Below are 16,196 nucleotides of genomic sequence, written 5' to 3'. Positions count from 1 at the left end.
TTTTAGGACATATTATAATTATTATGACCTAAAACTGAAAAAACGCATGCGTGCCTATATATATATAGGTTTGGTATAATTTATCCCTCTTACATTTCAGTAAGTGTGTTAAACACAGTTTGGTGTATTGCTCGTGTATGTTAAAACAGTCCGGTAGGACAGTTGAATAAGGAGCTTCTTACAGCTCACTGTCCGGTGATGGACAGTGTTGTCTGTAACGAGAGAACACTGTCCACAGGCCGGCAGTGCACTGAAAAAAGCTCCGGGCGCCAATAACCTTAGATGTTGACGCGCCTCAAATCATTTAAAAATAATAATAATAAATTTTCTAGAGAGAGTTTCTTACTACTCTCTGTCCGGGGATGTAACAAGCGTGCTGGACTCCCACGCGGAGGTCCGGGTTTCGAGTCCAGCTGCTGACCCTTAGATTTTCTCTTCCTAGGAGCTTCTTACAGCTCACTGTCCGGTGATGGACAGTGTTGTCTGTAACGAGAGAACACTGTCCAGAGGCCGGCAGTGCACTTAAAAAAAACTACTGGCGCCAATAACCTCAGATGTTGACGTGCCTTAAAAAAAATATACGGTTTGAATTCAGTTGCTGGCCCTTAGATTTTCTCGTAACCTATTTAACCTGCTAAAAAAAATAAGGAAATTTTTTTGTTTTATAAAAGAAGAGCAAAAATTGTCAAAATTCGGTGTTTTTCAAGATAATGTTTTTTCGTGCAGTTCTTGAAGATCAACTCTTATAGTACAGATGTCAGAAATACAAGGGCGTCATACAAATTAAGCTGGTTGCTGATTGCGTGCGTGTAATCTATACTTTACTAAGTTTTTTCATTTTTCAGATCTGCAATAAAGTGAGTTAGTTATTTTGTAAATAAATTTAAACTCAGAATGTATAATTTTATATTGTTAATACACTTCGGAACAACAATAAAGAAATTTAGAATTATTTACAAAATATTAATACTTCCAACGATATAAATTTTAAAAAGTTAGCATTTATATAAAAATTTTCCTTGATAAAAATTACAAGTTACAATTGTAATCCACATAGTGCAGACATAAATACAGAATCTAGTTAGAATTACATTCTGAACACTCATGTCAGAAGCGAGATGGCCAATTCAGTTTTGCGTCCTCTATTTACAAGAGAACTTGATGTGGCTGCTAAACAGAGAATCACATCTCATACACATACACCTGGTAAACGCAATACCGGTTTTAGAATAAATAATAGAATTTCGGCACTCACGAAAAATAAATAATAATATACATTCTCTTACTCCTTGAAAGAGTAAGTGTGGCAGTCGTGCTGGTTTTCGATTTCCACTTTTCACCGGAAATGTTATAGAATTCATAAAGTTCAAAAAGCGACTTTCGTTTTTTCTTCCCATTGGTAAGAAAATTATTGCGATCTAATTTTAGATAAATTTGTCACCAGAAATGTCCGTTTGGAGATCTCTGAGTCAGAAAACGTATTTTTTAGAATATGGCTTGTGTGTGGAGGTTGTTGAAATTTCGATAGGGGACCCGATTATTAAGATCCATTACTTGAAAGAATGGATTTGTCATTTTTTTTCAAAGTATCTCTAAAATAACTCTCAATTCTTCATCTATAATCAATACATAATTATAGTACTCGTATCGTTTTACAACTTTTATTTGAAATATTTTTATATAAAAATGCTTCTCAGGTTAGATATGGAATGGGTAGACTTCCCTATAATCGTTTCAGTGTAATAATTAACACTATTAGTATTAATTAGGTAATTAGGTTATAGCTTAAATTCAGTATTAAGAGATAGTAGCTACCAAACAGGAAATAGCAGTTTAATGATTGGATTTTTCTTGTTTTGAGTTTTTATGTAAAATGGCTTTTACGATTAACTTCGTATTTTTATTAAACTCGTTGATGTTTACTTTTATTTGAAATATTTTTCTAGGAAATTGCATTAAGGGCACTCTAGGTAAAGAAGGTCAGGCTGTTATAAACAACTATTTAGGTAAAATGCGTTGTCACTTACAGGGGTAAAATGTGACGCCAAAATTCCTAATTTGAATAAGGTTCCTCAAAAAGGTTCCCACTTTAATAAATGGATTTTTCGTTTTCTCTGAAATTCTATAATCTTCGCATTTGATACACGAAGCTCTATAACTTTTCTTAGATGTATTCATTCTTTCTAGAAAACGGTCAATTGTGAGATAGGATGGGGGAGTCTTGGCATAATAACAATTTTTTTTTAATGTACGGTTGTATAACCGACTCGGAATTCTAAGAAAAATTATAAATTAGAAAAGTATAGGAATTAAATATTACAGTAACTTTGCAAATTTGAAAACAAAAAATTAAGAAGTGCTGCTTTGTTGAATACATTGATCAATTTTTACTAAAAGATACTCTAGACGATTGTAAATGGTCATATCTTTTGTATGAGAGAATTAAGATTACACTTACAGTCTGTAAAAGCCCTGATAAGAGTGTTTAGTGTTTAGTTCACCTTAACTGGACACTGAATTTACGTCATTCCTAGGTATTTATATAAACTCTAACTACAATAATTTTTTTTTTCTATTTTGGTTCATTGATTATTTCTGTGAATAGCACTTTTTTTTCATCTCGCAAATAAAATGTGAATTTAGTTGAAGTTCTGGAGCTTATGTTTAATTACGCAATCCGTATCTACCAATGCTCAGAGAAACTCTTTGGCAAGTGTGGACAAGTAAGTTTAGAATTCTCATATACAGACATTCATCGAGATTTTGTGAGTATAGACTTTTGCATAAGCTCTTCAGGACTTCAACTGATTCTATCATATATATAAATAAGTCAATTATCATGTATCACAAGAAATAATTAACTATTTTGGACGACTGCAATTAAAACTTTTTGAATTATCAAAACCCTATAGCACCCAATAAGTAAAAAAAAAAAAAAAAAAAAAAAAAAAAAAAAAACGTATGAACAAATTAATTCCGTAAATTAGTTTAACACATTGAAATTACAATTAAACGGTTCCCGCATGTGTATATCAGCAAGAAATTGATAAACAGCATTAATGGGGACCATACAGGTAGTTGACTGCCTCGGCCGCAAAGTTTTATGTCCTTCTCCTGAAACAACCAACAAAAACAGTGTTTAGTCCAGCTCATGCAATGTTCCTTTTAACGTTTGAGTTCAGATTGTTATGGGCATTTTGTACAGTCACTTTTTTCTTGAAAAAAAGTAATTGATAATGCCTGATTTTCTGACAAGAGTCGTTCGGTCCGCAACTGCGTGGAATAGTCTAATAACACGTGATTATAAATTGGAGAGCTTTATTCTCAGAAGGGACCTGATAATTACAATTGTTGAAACAAATGTTGCCGTACCGATACTAATTAAACACATCAAACAGAACTGAACAGAACTCAAGATGTAACCTACGATATGAACCAATTTAATAATATAAAATATTAATGGGCGCTAATGACCATCGCAGTCGATGCGTCAAAAAATAAAAATAACATAAATTCATTGTTCACTGGACTGAATGCTAACGCCAACACATTTTCTTGAGACAGAAACAAAATACCCCCTAAGAAAAATACAACTTGTCATTTATCTCGTACATCCCATATTTAGAAGAATGCTGCTTTAAAGCTGTAGATGATTTATTAGTGAAAAAAGAAACCATCTAGATATCCCAAACCGTGGAAACTTAGTCTGAGGCAGCTCTCAAGAGGATTTAGTCTACTTCAGGCAAATAAATCCTTCAGCAAATCCTACTTCAGTATTTTGTGTTTTTATGGCAAAGGAACTAAAGTTATTTGAATGGTATCTCACCTTTGGATGACTATTAGTGCATTCTTTTGGTCCTCGTCGGTAGAGCTTGTTGAACATCACTTTGTGACATGATAGGCTGTCGTTGTACTGAATGGCATACGGTAGCACACTTAGCCTAATGTTAGGGAATTTACAAAGTCTGTTCACCACTACCATCACTAAGTTGCTATTTGGCACACTGTGCACGATGTAAGGCCTGCGTAACGGATGAAATTTTAATTTTGATTAAGATTTAGTATGAAAACAAAAGTCAAAAAGTTATTATGCACTTTTAAAACTAACTTTTCACAGTGGTCGATAATATCACGTCGTACGTGACGATTATAAGGTTGCAGCAGGTACAGTGGTATCTCCATATCGCAAGGCTGAGGCCGGGTACGGTTTATCATCATCACGAAGACTTTGTCACTTGGCTTCATATTCTGTTCCATATTATTAGCTTCAGCACTCTCATCGTAGGTGTCCGTGTAGATGTTTCCTTTGAATATCATTTATACTTTATTGGTATGTACACAATTATTTTCTAAGCGCAACAATTAGTAAATCGGCTGGAGAGATAAAAGGGAATGCTGGATAGTGGTGCATGAGCTTACACCACAAATGGCCATCACTCAATGCATACTTGTCGACTACTTTCAAACGTTCTATACGAAAACTACCACTTTGCCTGACCATTTTTACAACTGCGTGGAATAGTTTATCCTCAGTCGGATGATAATCCCGATAAATACAATTGCACAACTGATACTTCCCAAAAGCATCTAGCGGACCAAACAGTGGTGATGACGGATGCAGAGCATATAGAAATAACACGGAAACCATCCGCCGTATATCTCGGATGCTCTGCGCTCACTCAAAAGGAAAACAAACGTTGAGAAAAACAGTCCAACGGGTGCGGCCTGGAGACTGGGTTTGGTGGATGCACCATCGCTATATTACTGAAGCTGTGCTGGATAGCAATGATAACTGTCTTTACTAGGACTAAACGGTGCTAGTTACCGTTTGACCTAGAATGGCATCAGAAAAAGAGTAGAGAAGTAAAGTGCCCCTAATGCTTGTATTGTCCCTACTCGGTACCTGTTGATCAAACTTTCGAAGAAAGGCTTTGAAAATAGAAGGAAATAGCAAGAAAAGTACTACGGAGAGTAAGTTGTGTATGATGCCGGTAGATTACTTAGAAATTTCAGCACTTTGAAAAAGAAGTAGAAGGACAGGGTGTAGGGAAGGGATTGCTAAGTTTAAATTTTTTGTTTGTGTTTTTTTTTTCATGAGTTTCTACAGCTTACTACAGGTGATGGTCAGTCCTGCAAGCGGCATGCTCTGAAAAGGCTCCTGGTGCCTGCGACCTCAATAGCAGACGCGTCTTAAATTAAAATAAATAAAATACCAGTAAGATGGACCTTTTAAGCTGGGAACAGATGGACTGGTGCATTCGGTAAAATATTAGATGACCGAGCAGTCAGCAGCAGGGCGGAACCCCTCCAAGAATCGTGCTGTTACAAACCATACAGATTGCAAGAGCTGTCGGCTATCGGCCGCAATCGGTAGTTCCTGCCTGCACTCGACATCGCATCCGCCTTCCAAAGTTTAATTTTGTTTGTTAATGTATTGGCCGTTTCGTCAAAAGAAGATTTGGGAATTCTAAAATAATAAAAAAAAATCTTCTTCAGAGCTGCGGAGTTTCATGAACAACTGGTTAATTAATGTATCTGGGCATTTCCAAAACCAACAGCTCGAGCTGGACAAAAAATATAGCTCGGGTATAGTTTGTATGTTGATTATGTACAAGGGTTATCCGACTATTCCCAGCTTTACAGCTCACGGTCCATTAAGGGACGATTTGTTTGTATCATGAGGACCCTGTTCCTGAATAACCGCAGTGTTAGCGATATTGCTTTTACTGTTGTCCGGCTGATGGGCAGTTTCCTTTGCACAAGGAAGGCCTGATCGTAGTTCTGTATAAACAATTGTTTATTTCACTTGTAGGGTATAAACTATGTACTATAACGGCTAATAAATAAAATAAATAATAACCATCCGATGTGAAAGAATGTCCTTCGGTAAGCCATGTGAATGGAAACTGCAGCAACACCCAGATAATCTGCGTCCCAATCCAGTTCATAAACCAATTTATAAACTGCAGATTCTAAAAATTTCGTGGGAAAGATATATTAAAATTATTGTGTAAGAAATTTCGGTGTTGTGTAAATATTCTAGCTTTAAGTCCTTACCAAGATGTTCTTATTAGAATGGCTTGCCTCCTGGCGTTCACTTTTAAAACAGACCGCTTGATAGTCGTACATGATGACACGTTGGAATACTCTGTCGATCACCATCGACTCCATGACGCTGCCTTCAATTTCGCCAAAAAACACACCAGTATGTTTACGATTCTCCGAAACAACGATATATCCATGATTGTCTATAATGTAGCAGTCCAGATCGTTGTGGGCGCACGTCTTCTCACATTTATCGCACTAAAATAAAAACAGAGTGTACCCTGTAAGAAGTCTTAAGAAAATTATTGGAACCGTTTTCTTAAATAAAACATTATTCATGAGAGTCACGCCATCTAAAATCAGCACGATTACTATACTCTCTTTTCTTCAACAAGAGAACGTATTATAATCGTGCTGATTTTTCGTTTTAAGTTTTCAACTAAAATATTCGTTTTGAGGACGCCTGAGTCCGAAAAAGTGACTTTTACGAATTGGTGGTGTATCAACTGTAACTCAAAATCGAAAACTCGTAGAAATTCCAAATTTGTTATTTTGCTTCAGTACCGACAGAGGACACTACAATACGAGCAAGGTTTAGGTCAAAGTCGGACAACCAGAATTTCTACTTGACAATATTAATTTTCTTGTTTTTTAAGATTTACTCTAACACGGCTATTGCGATTTACACTTGGTCTACAATTGCATATTTCTAGATTTTTAACTTTTATTTTAATCATATTTCATGGAAAATTCGATTAAGGGTCTTTCTAGGAAGGAGCTAGTTCAAATAAGTGACACTTTTGACGTCTGAAACGTGTCTTACTGTTAATTTCACTGTTTTACCACCTGCACAATTGTAATAAGAGTCAAATGTGAGTTTAAATTTCCAAATGTAAAGAAAATCTTACTACCGAAGTTGCAAATTAACTGAATAGTTTTTCAATGTTTTGAGATTTTCTAACACAGCTGCAATAATTTTATTGAAACTTCGTATTAAGGTTTAGAATCATACAAATGTGTAACTTTTATTTGAAAAATTGTTCCCGAAATATTCGATTAAAGGCACCTCTAAGAGAGGAGATGGGCAGATTTCTTAGGTAGAAGTACTATTTGCGCTTTAAGTACGGTTCTATCTTTCTGTGCTGTTAACGAGGGTAAAATGTATTGCTAAAATTTCGAGTTTCAACCGACAGTACGTCTTTATCCAATGTTCTTGTTCTCTTTTTTGAGGTTTTCTTGGAAATGGCTCCTAGTATAATCTTTATACTTTTTATTTACAAACACATTTATTAATTTTTCGTCTTCCTGTTAAGGTTACATTTCAGTACAATGTAATAATTAAATATAACTTAAATGTTCGGAATGTGCAGAAAATTTGTAAGTTAGGATCTTGGAAATCGTAGTTACAGAAAGTCATGTGATTTCAAACCAATTTTTTTTTAATTGGCATCTACTTGTAAGTCATTCAGCCAACATCGTTCTTTTTAATTCAAAGAGTGCAGTAATAGAGGTCTGGAAAGCCAGAAAATGTGAGAACGACGAATGAAAGATTGCTTACAACAGTCAGATCACAGTGAGCATCCAACATCACATTCATAAAAGATATCGAAGTTTAGCATGCTCACCTGTGAAGTTATGTTCATGAAGCGAGAATGTAAGGCTGTATGATGGAATTGGAATCCAACTACCGCTGCGGGAGCTTGTCTCGAACCCTCTGTATGGAAAATGGCGTGTGTGGCAGTAACCAAGGTATCATTCTTGTCACCTAAAAGAGTACGGCTATCAACTTGAAATAGGGAATTAAATTAGTGATAAGTACACTACATAAGTGTGGTATATATGTGGGCATACCAGCGTCGAACGGCACTGAATACACAAAACTCTCGGGTTCAATCAGATACTGTTCTACAGCTCGCCGATACCAGATTTCATCTGTAGCCCTGTTGTGCATTTCACTGAAGTGTCTACAAAATATTAAATTATGTAATATAAAAAGAATTCAAACCATTTACTCTAAATAAACTTGTCCCAAGCCATTTAACTTGCACAAATCTACATCCTGAATTAATAACGGTAACTTAAACCTGGTTCTCTAAACTGTCTCAGCAATTTACATTATGCAAATCTACTAACTATAAATTATGGAGAACTTACTCTTCTACATAGACTTTCAAATAATATAAGCGAACATTGACTGTCTACTCACGTAGATTCGCCATTTTCTTCTTCCGCTTCCATAGAGATATCTTGCCATCTTGTCAGCCCGCTACGAGTAGCCATGAAAACTAAAGTTAGGCCAAATCGCTGTTTCATATCATGCCTAAAATACAGAAATAAATAAATAAAAATATATTATTTCATCCGTATTGGTTGTTTGCCACTAAAATTGCTTAGTAAATAATATCTGTGGATAAATAACTTTGTTGTCAGCGAAGGAAATAGAATAGTGTAGATAATTTAATAATGCTAAACCGTTCCTTTTGAAATCCAAGGGCTAACTATCTTAAATGAGGGAACTGACTGAAGTTGTTTATAAAAGTTTTAGTAAACGAAATGGCTGTTAGCTTTAGAAAGTAAAACAGATTAAAGGTGCCTTCATGTGACGTTTGTTGAGGCTTTCAGGGAAACTGTGCGTGTATAATACCACGCACACAAATACTGGTGCACTTGATACAGAACTGGCAGCGTCTAAAGACATTGGTTAGCTGACTATTCGTCGGTGTGGAGGTAAAAAAGAGATGTAGGATAGTGGCGCATGAAATTTATATCTCAAAAGGTGCCACTACAATGCGTACATGCCTATTTCTTCTAAACAATCCATTTTACATGCACTTCTACAAGAGACTGGTGATAAATAATAAGAAGAAGATTTATTGGCTGAAATTCCCGAGACACAGATTGTCAAAAGTTGCATGGCGGTAATATTTCTGGAACTGAAAAAGTAATTGATCATCAATTAGTTACAAAGACTTTCCATGAATTCTGATTTTAACAACCACCAACTAGATACGACGTTTTCTGCAAAATATTTACTTACCTTACTTCTAGCAGCGGGAAATAATTTTGTTAAAAAAATGTTACCAATTACTTTATATTACAGTTAAACAAAAAAACAAAACGCATAGAATTTAGCTGCACTGGTGGAGGGGATTTTGCTGAAGGAAATTGAGCAATTACGTCAGGGGTCGGCAACCTGCTGCACTTTTTAAGTTATTAAATAATAGTAAGTGTCCAGAGCCGGATTTAGATGAAAAGAGGCCCAAGGATATTCCACTAAAAGGCCCTTTCACTTCCCATTTTTAAGTTTGTAAATTACATGAGAAATAATAAAAAATCACTACTGTGATATATATAAATATGTTAAATGTTAATATTAAATATGTTATGTTTTTAAAATAGTGTAATATTAATTTTGTTAACAATTGAATTCCCTCTTGATCTTGAGGCCCTAGGCTGAAGCCTAGTTAGCCTAAAGGAAAATCCGGCCCTGCCAGAAACAATTCATACAACAAAAATGCAATTTATGTCGGATATAGGGAAAACGTTTCTCTATCATTCGGTAAAGAATTCATTGAAACCGGATTAATAAAAAGAGAAACATGAAGGTTTGAAATTTGAACCCATTTGAAAACCACTAAAATTTAACCTTCAATATCTCTGTACCTAATCATACTAGAAAAATGCAATTTATGTTGCTAATAGAGAAAACATTTCTCTGTCGTTCGGTAAAGAAATCATTAAAATTGGACAAATACAAAGAGAGATATGAAGGTTCGAAATTCGACGAAGCCAAAAATGAACTCTAAATATCTCATCTCCTACTCGACAGACTTTTACCAAACATTTATACAATTATAGACAAACGTTGTCTCCATATACAGGCAAAATATAAACGAATTCCATCCCGTAGTTTTTGAGATATGTGAAGTTAAACATTTCATTGTCTCAAACGAAACGAAAATTTAACTCTAGTATCACGTTAACTACTCGACAGATTTTTACTAAATTTTATACAATTAAAGACAAAAGATGTCTCCATATAAAGATAAAAATAAACAAAATCTATCCAGTAGTTTACGAGATATTTCAATAATACATTTATAGACAAAAGTTGTCTCCATACTCAGGTGAAATATAAACGAAATCCATGGAGCAGTTTTCCAGATATTTGAAGTTAAAGATTTCACAGTTTTAAACGAAACCAAAATTTATCTCTAAATATCTCGTCAACTACTCGACAGATTTATGGGAGATTTTACACAATTATAGACAATAGCTGTCTCCATACACAGCTTATCCATAAAATATAAACAAAATCCATCGAGACGTTTTTAAGATATTTGAAGTTAAATCTTTCACTAACTCAAACGAAACGAAAATTTAACTCTAAATATCTCGTCAACTACTCGACAGATTTTTACGAAATTTTATACAATTATAGACAAACGTCTCCATATACAAGTGAAATATTAACAAAATCTATCGAGTAGTTTTCCAGATATTTTAAGTTAAATATTTCACTGTTTTAAACGAAACCAAAATTTAACTCTAAATACGAGTATCTTGTATTCTACAAAACAGATTTTTACGAAACTTTAAATAATTAAAGACAAAAGTAGTCTCCATATACAGGTAAAATATAAACAAATTCTATCGAGTAGTTTTGCAGATATTTAAAGTTAAAGATTTCACTGTTTTAAACGGAACCAAAGTTTAACTCTAAATATCTTGTATTCTACTTGACCAATTTATACGAAATTTTATAAAACTATAGACGAATGTTGCCTTCATATACAGGTGGAATATAAGCGAAATCCATCGAGTAGTTTTTGAGATATTTAAAGTTAACGATTTCACTGTTTCAAACGAAACCAAAATTCTACTCTAAATATCTCGTTAACTACTGAACAGATTTTTACGAACTTTTATACAATTATAGACAAAAGTTGTCCCCATATACAAAAAATATATAAACAAAATCCATCGAGCAGTTTTTGAGATATTTGAAGTTAGAGATTTCACAGTTTCAAACGAAACGAAAATCTAACTCTAAAAAGCTCCACAGATTTTTGGGAAATTTTATACAATTATAGACAATAGTTGTCTCCATATACAGATAAAATATAAACAGAATCCATCATGCAGTTTTTGAGATATTTGAAGTTAAATATTTCACTGTCTCAAAGGAAACGAAAATTTAATTCTTAATATCTCGTTTACTTCTCGAAAGATTCTTACGAAATTATATACAATTACAGACAATAGATGTCTCCATATACAAGTGAAATATGAACAATATCTATCGTGTAGTTTACGAGATATTTGAAGTTAACGATTTCACTGTTTCAAACGAAACCAAAATTCTACTCTAAATATCTCGTTAACTACTACACAGATTTTTACGAAATTTTTTACAATTATTGACAAAACTTGTGTTCATATACAAGTGAAATATGAACAAAATCTATAGAGTAGTTTTCCAGATATTTGAAGTTAAAGATTTCACTGTTTCAAACGAAACCAAAATTCAACTCTAAATATCTCGTTAACTACTCGACAGATTTTTAGGAAATTTTATACAATTATAGAAAAAAGTGGTCTCCATATACGGATAAAATATAAACAGAATCCATCAAGTAGTTTTTGAGATATTTGATGTTAACGATTTAACTGTTTCAAACGAAACGAAAATTTATCACTTAATATCTCGTTTACTTCTCGACTGATTCCTACAAAATTATATACAAACATAGACAAAAGCTTTCTCCATATACAGGTGAAATATAAAGAAAATCCATCGAAACGTTTTTAAGATATTTGAAGTTAAATCTTTCAGTAACTCAAACGAAACGAAAAGTTAACTCTAAATATCTCGTCAACTACTCGAAAGATTTTTACGAAATTTTATACAATTATAGACAAACGTTGTCTCCATATACAAGTGAAATATGAACAAAATCTATAGAGTAGTTTTCCAGATATTTGAAGTTAAAGATTTCACTGTTTTAAACGAAACCAAAATTTAACTCTAAATACGAGTATCTTGTATTCTACAAAACAGATTTTTACGAAACTTTAAATAATTAAAGACAAAAGTAGTCTCCATATACAGGTAAAATATAAACAAATTCTATCAAGTAGTTTTGCAGATATTTAAAGTTAAAGATTTCACTGTTAAAACCGGAACCAAAGTTTAACTCAAAATATCTTGTATTCTACTTGACCAATTTATACGAAATTTTATAAAACTATAGACGAATGTTGTCTTCATATACAGGTGGAATATAAACGAAATCCATCGAGTAGTTTTTGAGATATTTGAAGTTAGAGATTTCACAGTTTCAAACGAAACGAAAATCTAACTCTAAAAATCTCGTTAACTACTCGACAGATTTTTAGGAAATTTTATACAATTATAGACAATAGTTGTCTCCATATACAGATAAAATATAAACAGAATCCATCATACAGTTTTTGAGATATTTTAAGTTAAATATTTCACTGTCTCAAACGAAACGAAAATTTAACATTTAATATCTCGATTACTTCTCGACTGATTCCTACGAAATTATATACAAACATAGACAAAAGCTTTCTCCATATACAGTGAAATATAAACAAAATCCATCGAGACGTTTTTAAGATATTTGAAGTTAAATCTTTCACTAACTCAAACGAAACGAAAATTTAACTCTAAATATCTCGTTAACTACTCAGATTTTTAGGAAATTTTATACAGTTATAGACAAATGATATCTCCATATACTGATAAAATATAAACAGAATCCATCATGCAGTTTTTGAGATATTTTAAGTTAAATATTTCACTGTCTCAAACGAAACGAAAATTTAACATTTAATATCTCGTTTACTTCTCGACTGATTCTTACGAAATTATATACAAACATAGACAAAAGCTTTCTCCATATACAGGTGAAATATAAACAAAATCAGGTATGCAAGTTGGCCAAATATTACTCCAGGTACAAATATTTTTGTACACCATTAAAATACATTTGAAATATGTTCATAGATGTTTTCAGCTTGCACCAACCAGATACCCATGTATACTTGTGAATGAAATAATTAAAAGGAAAGTATTTTGGTATAATGACTGGCAACAATTATGCAAAATGTATGATATAGATTTTGATTCATTTGTAAAAAAAGAATTTAATATAAATGATATAACTGATAAAATGCAAAGCAAAATAGTAAATTCTTTTAAGTTAAAATCAGTAAATAGTCAAAATCATACATTGTATAAATATTTGGAGAAAACCAATTATATTTATAGCAGTATTGACAGCCAGGCGGCAGGTTGAATCATTAAAACTAGGGGAGAATTGTTGTACCTGAATAGATACCGTATGGGTGACTATAAAACTCTGTTCTTTGTGTAATAGAAGGGATAATGAAGATGTGTACCATTTCGTCTGTATTTGCCCTATACTAAGAGAGTTTCGCCTACGGTACTTTGGTGCAGAAAAATTATCTTATGTTGAATTTCTGGAGTATCTTAACGGTAAAGATTGGCGCCCATTGATAAATTACTGTAAATCAGCGTGGAATTACAGATATGAGCTCATACAAGAATTTAATTACACTTGATTATTATCTTGTCATCTTAGTTTTTTTAATATTGCTCTTATTATAGTTTATAATTGTATGTAGTTTTATTTGCAAGAATTTTTTTGTTTGTTTATTTCTTCTTTTTTGTTTTGTTTTGTTTTTTAATTAATGTATACATTTATTTAATTTGAATTATGGCAACTCCTCGGACGGTCCATGAGACCACGAGTAAGCCGGTTGAAATTTTTATTTATAATTTATGTAAATTGAAAATGTATTTTCTTCAATAAACCTATTATTATTATTATTATTATTATTATTATTATTATAAACAAAATCCATCGAGACGTTTTTAAGATATTTGAAGTTAAATCTTTCACTAACTCAAACGAAACGAAAATTTAACTCTAAATATCTCGTTAACTACTCGACAGATTTTTAGGAAATTTTATACAGTTATAGACAAATAATGTCTCCATATACTGATAAAATATAAACAAATTCCATCGTGCAGTTTTTGAAATATTTGAAGTTAATGATTTCGCAGTTTCAAGCGAAACTAAAAAACCACTCTAAATATCTCGTTAACTACTCGACAGATTTTTACAAAATTTTATACAAAGATAGACGAAAGTTGTCTCCATATACAGGTGAAATATAAACGGAATCCATCAAGTAGTTTTTGAGATATTTGAAGTTAAAGATTTCACTGTTTCAAACGAAACCAAAATTCTACACTAAATATCTCGTTAATTACTCGAGAGATTTTTAGGAAATTTTATAAAACTATAGACAAAAGATGTCTCCATATACAGATAAAATATAAATAAAATTCATCGATCAGTTTTTGAGATATTTGAAGTTAAATAATTCACTGTCTCAAAGGAAACGAAAATTTAACTCTTAATATCTCATTTACTTCTCGACAGATTCTTGCGAAATTATATACAATTACAGACAATAGATGTCTCCATATACAAGTGAAATATTTATGAATATTTATGAAATAATATATGAACTATATCTATCGTGTAGTTTACGAGATATTTGAAGGTAAATATTTCACAGTTTCAAACGAAACGAAAAGTTAACTCTAAATATCTCGTCAACTACTCGAAAGATTTTTACGAAATTTTATACAATTATAGACAAACGTTGTCTCCATATACAAGTGAAATATGAACAAAATCCATGGAGCAGTTTTTGAGATATTTGAAGTTAATGATTTCACTGTTTCAAACGAAACCAAAATTCAACTCTAAATATCTCGTTAACTACTCGACAGATTTTTAGGTAAGTTTATACAAAGATAGACGAAAGTTGTCTCCATATACAGGTGAAATATAAACGAAATCCATCGTGTAGTTTTTTGATATTTGAAGTTAAAAATCAGGTTTTTTTTTCTCGATTGCAGCTCCTACGATTCCTTTAAGCTCCCCTCGCATACGAGATCTGTAACTTTTATCTAGAACCATTTTCCAGGGAAATTAGATTAAGGTTACATTTGCCAAAAGAGGGTGTGTAAGACCAGGGCTTGATTTAGATGAAAAGAGGCCCTAGGCTATTCCACTTTTAAGACCCTTTCACCTCTCATTTTTAGGCTTGTAATTTACATGAGAAATAATAAAAAAAATCACTACTGCGATATATATTAATATGTTAAACGTTAATATATAATATTTTATGTTTTTAAAATAGTGTAATTTTAATGTTCCTAACAATTTAGGCGCTTCCTGATCTTGAGGCCCTAGGCTGAAGCCTAGTTAGCCAATAGGAAAATCCGGCCCTGCATGTGTCGCAAAAATATTTTAAATTCAAATAGAAGAAAAAATTACTCTAAACTTCACCAATATTTTTTTAAAGGTTTTCACTAATCATTTGACGCTTCACTATCAGAATTAGAACAAAACTTAAATAAGTATAATAATTGAGGATCGCCTTGAGAAAAACACGCCATTATAACTTTGCAAAGGCAGAATTTAGCGCGTGGATGGCCCTTAAAGGGTGGAGCCAAATTGTATGTGCTAAAGAAAATATTAAATAAAAACTTCTAGTACAGGGATAATATATAATATGGATGAAAAAGAAAGTAATTCAGAAAATAGTGAACATGAAGTAGTAGCAATCAGTTATTAGAGAGGAAAGGGAGAAAAAATGTTGTATAACTTCAACGAAAAATGAACATAAGTAAAGGTAATTTTCAAAATGGTAAATTCAAGTAACAATTTAACTATGTCCGTTTTGATGCTTCTCTAACTAAAGCTTAACTTATTTATTTTTTATTATTTTTTTATTCACGTTTCTTAAAACATTAATTTCCTTAACATACTTCAAGCAAGTTGCTGCATAAACATTTTGTTAAATACAAATTTAAAAATTTTCCTTAGGAAAAAAGGTTGCTGACCCCTGGGAAATTAAAATCATGTTATCTTAAAAAAGCTCAACTTATCTTTAAAAGCATTGCATCTTTTAGAGGGTATTTAACCAATTAAGTAATTTAATTTTGTTTTTAAGTTTAATTTTAAACTAATTCTTCATAAGTTTAAAATATAATATTTTAAAGAAAGTATGTCGCAATA

At 32.3% G+C, this 16,196-nt stretch overlaps 1 protein-coding gene across 7 annotated transcripts in view; it reads right to left on the bottom strand.

The window, feature by feature from the left end:
* Positions 1-893: 893 nt before the first annotated feature.
* The window catches only part of stj (voltage-dependent calcium channel subunit straightjacket), a 54,482-nt gene continuing 39,179 nt past the window's right edge, over positions 894-16,196 (bottom strand). For 6 of the 7 annotated variants that reach the window (XM_074138390.1, XM_074138391.1, XM_074138393.1 and 3 more), the window contains 8 exons: positions 8,252-8,365; positions 7,897-8,009; positions 7,671-7,810; positions 6,058-6,303; positions 5,861-5,972; positions 4,109-4,304; positions 3,827-4,022; positions 894-3,114 (listed from right to left, as the gene is read on the bottom strand). In XM_074138390.1, coding sequence (XP_073994491.1) covers positions 2,989-3,114; positions 3,827-4,022; positions 4,109-4,304; positions 5,861-5,972; positions 6,058-6,303; positions 7,671-7,810; positions 7,897-8,009; positions 8,252-8,365 — 1,243 coding nt within the window. In that variant the 3' untranslated portion in view covers positions 894-2,988. Of the gene's footprint in view, positions 3,115-3,826; positions 4,023-4,108; positions 4,305-5,226; positions 5,468-5,860; positions 5,973-6,057; positions 6,304-7,670; positions 7,811-7,896; positions 8,010-8,251; positions 8,366-16,196 lie in introns of those variants that run through there. The other variant, XM_074138396.1, reaches the window with a different exon arrangement.

The sequence above is a fragment of the Rhodnius prolixus genome, unplaced genomic scaffold (genome assembly GCF_049639745.1).
Source record: "Rhodnius prolixus isolate KJV_2025 unplaced genomic scaffold, Rpr scaffold_11, whole genome shotgun sequence".
NCBI lineage: Eukaryota > Metazoa > Arthropoda > Insecta > Hemiptera > Reduviidae > Rhodnius > Rhodnius prolixus.
Note: the sequence above shows the minus strand (reverse complement) of the source record. Positions and strands in the feature narration are given on the sequence as shown.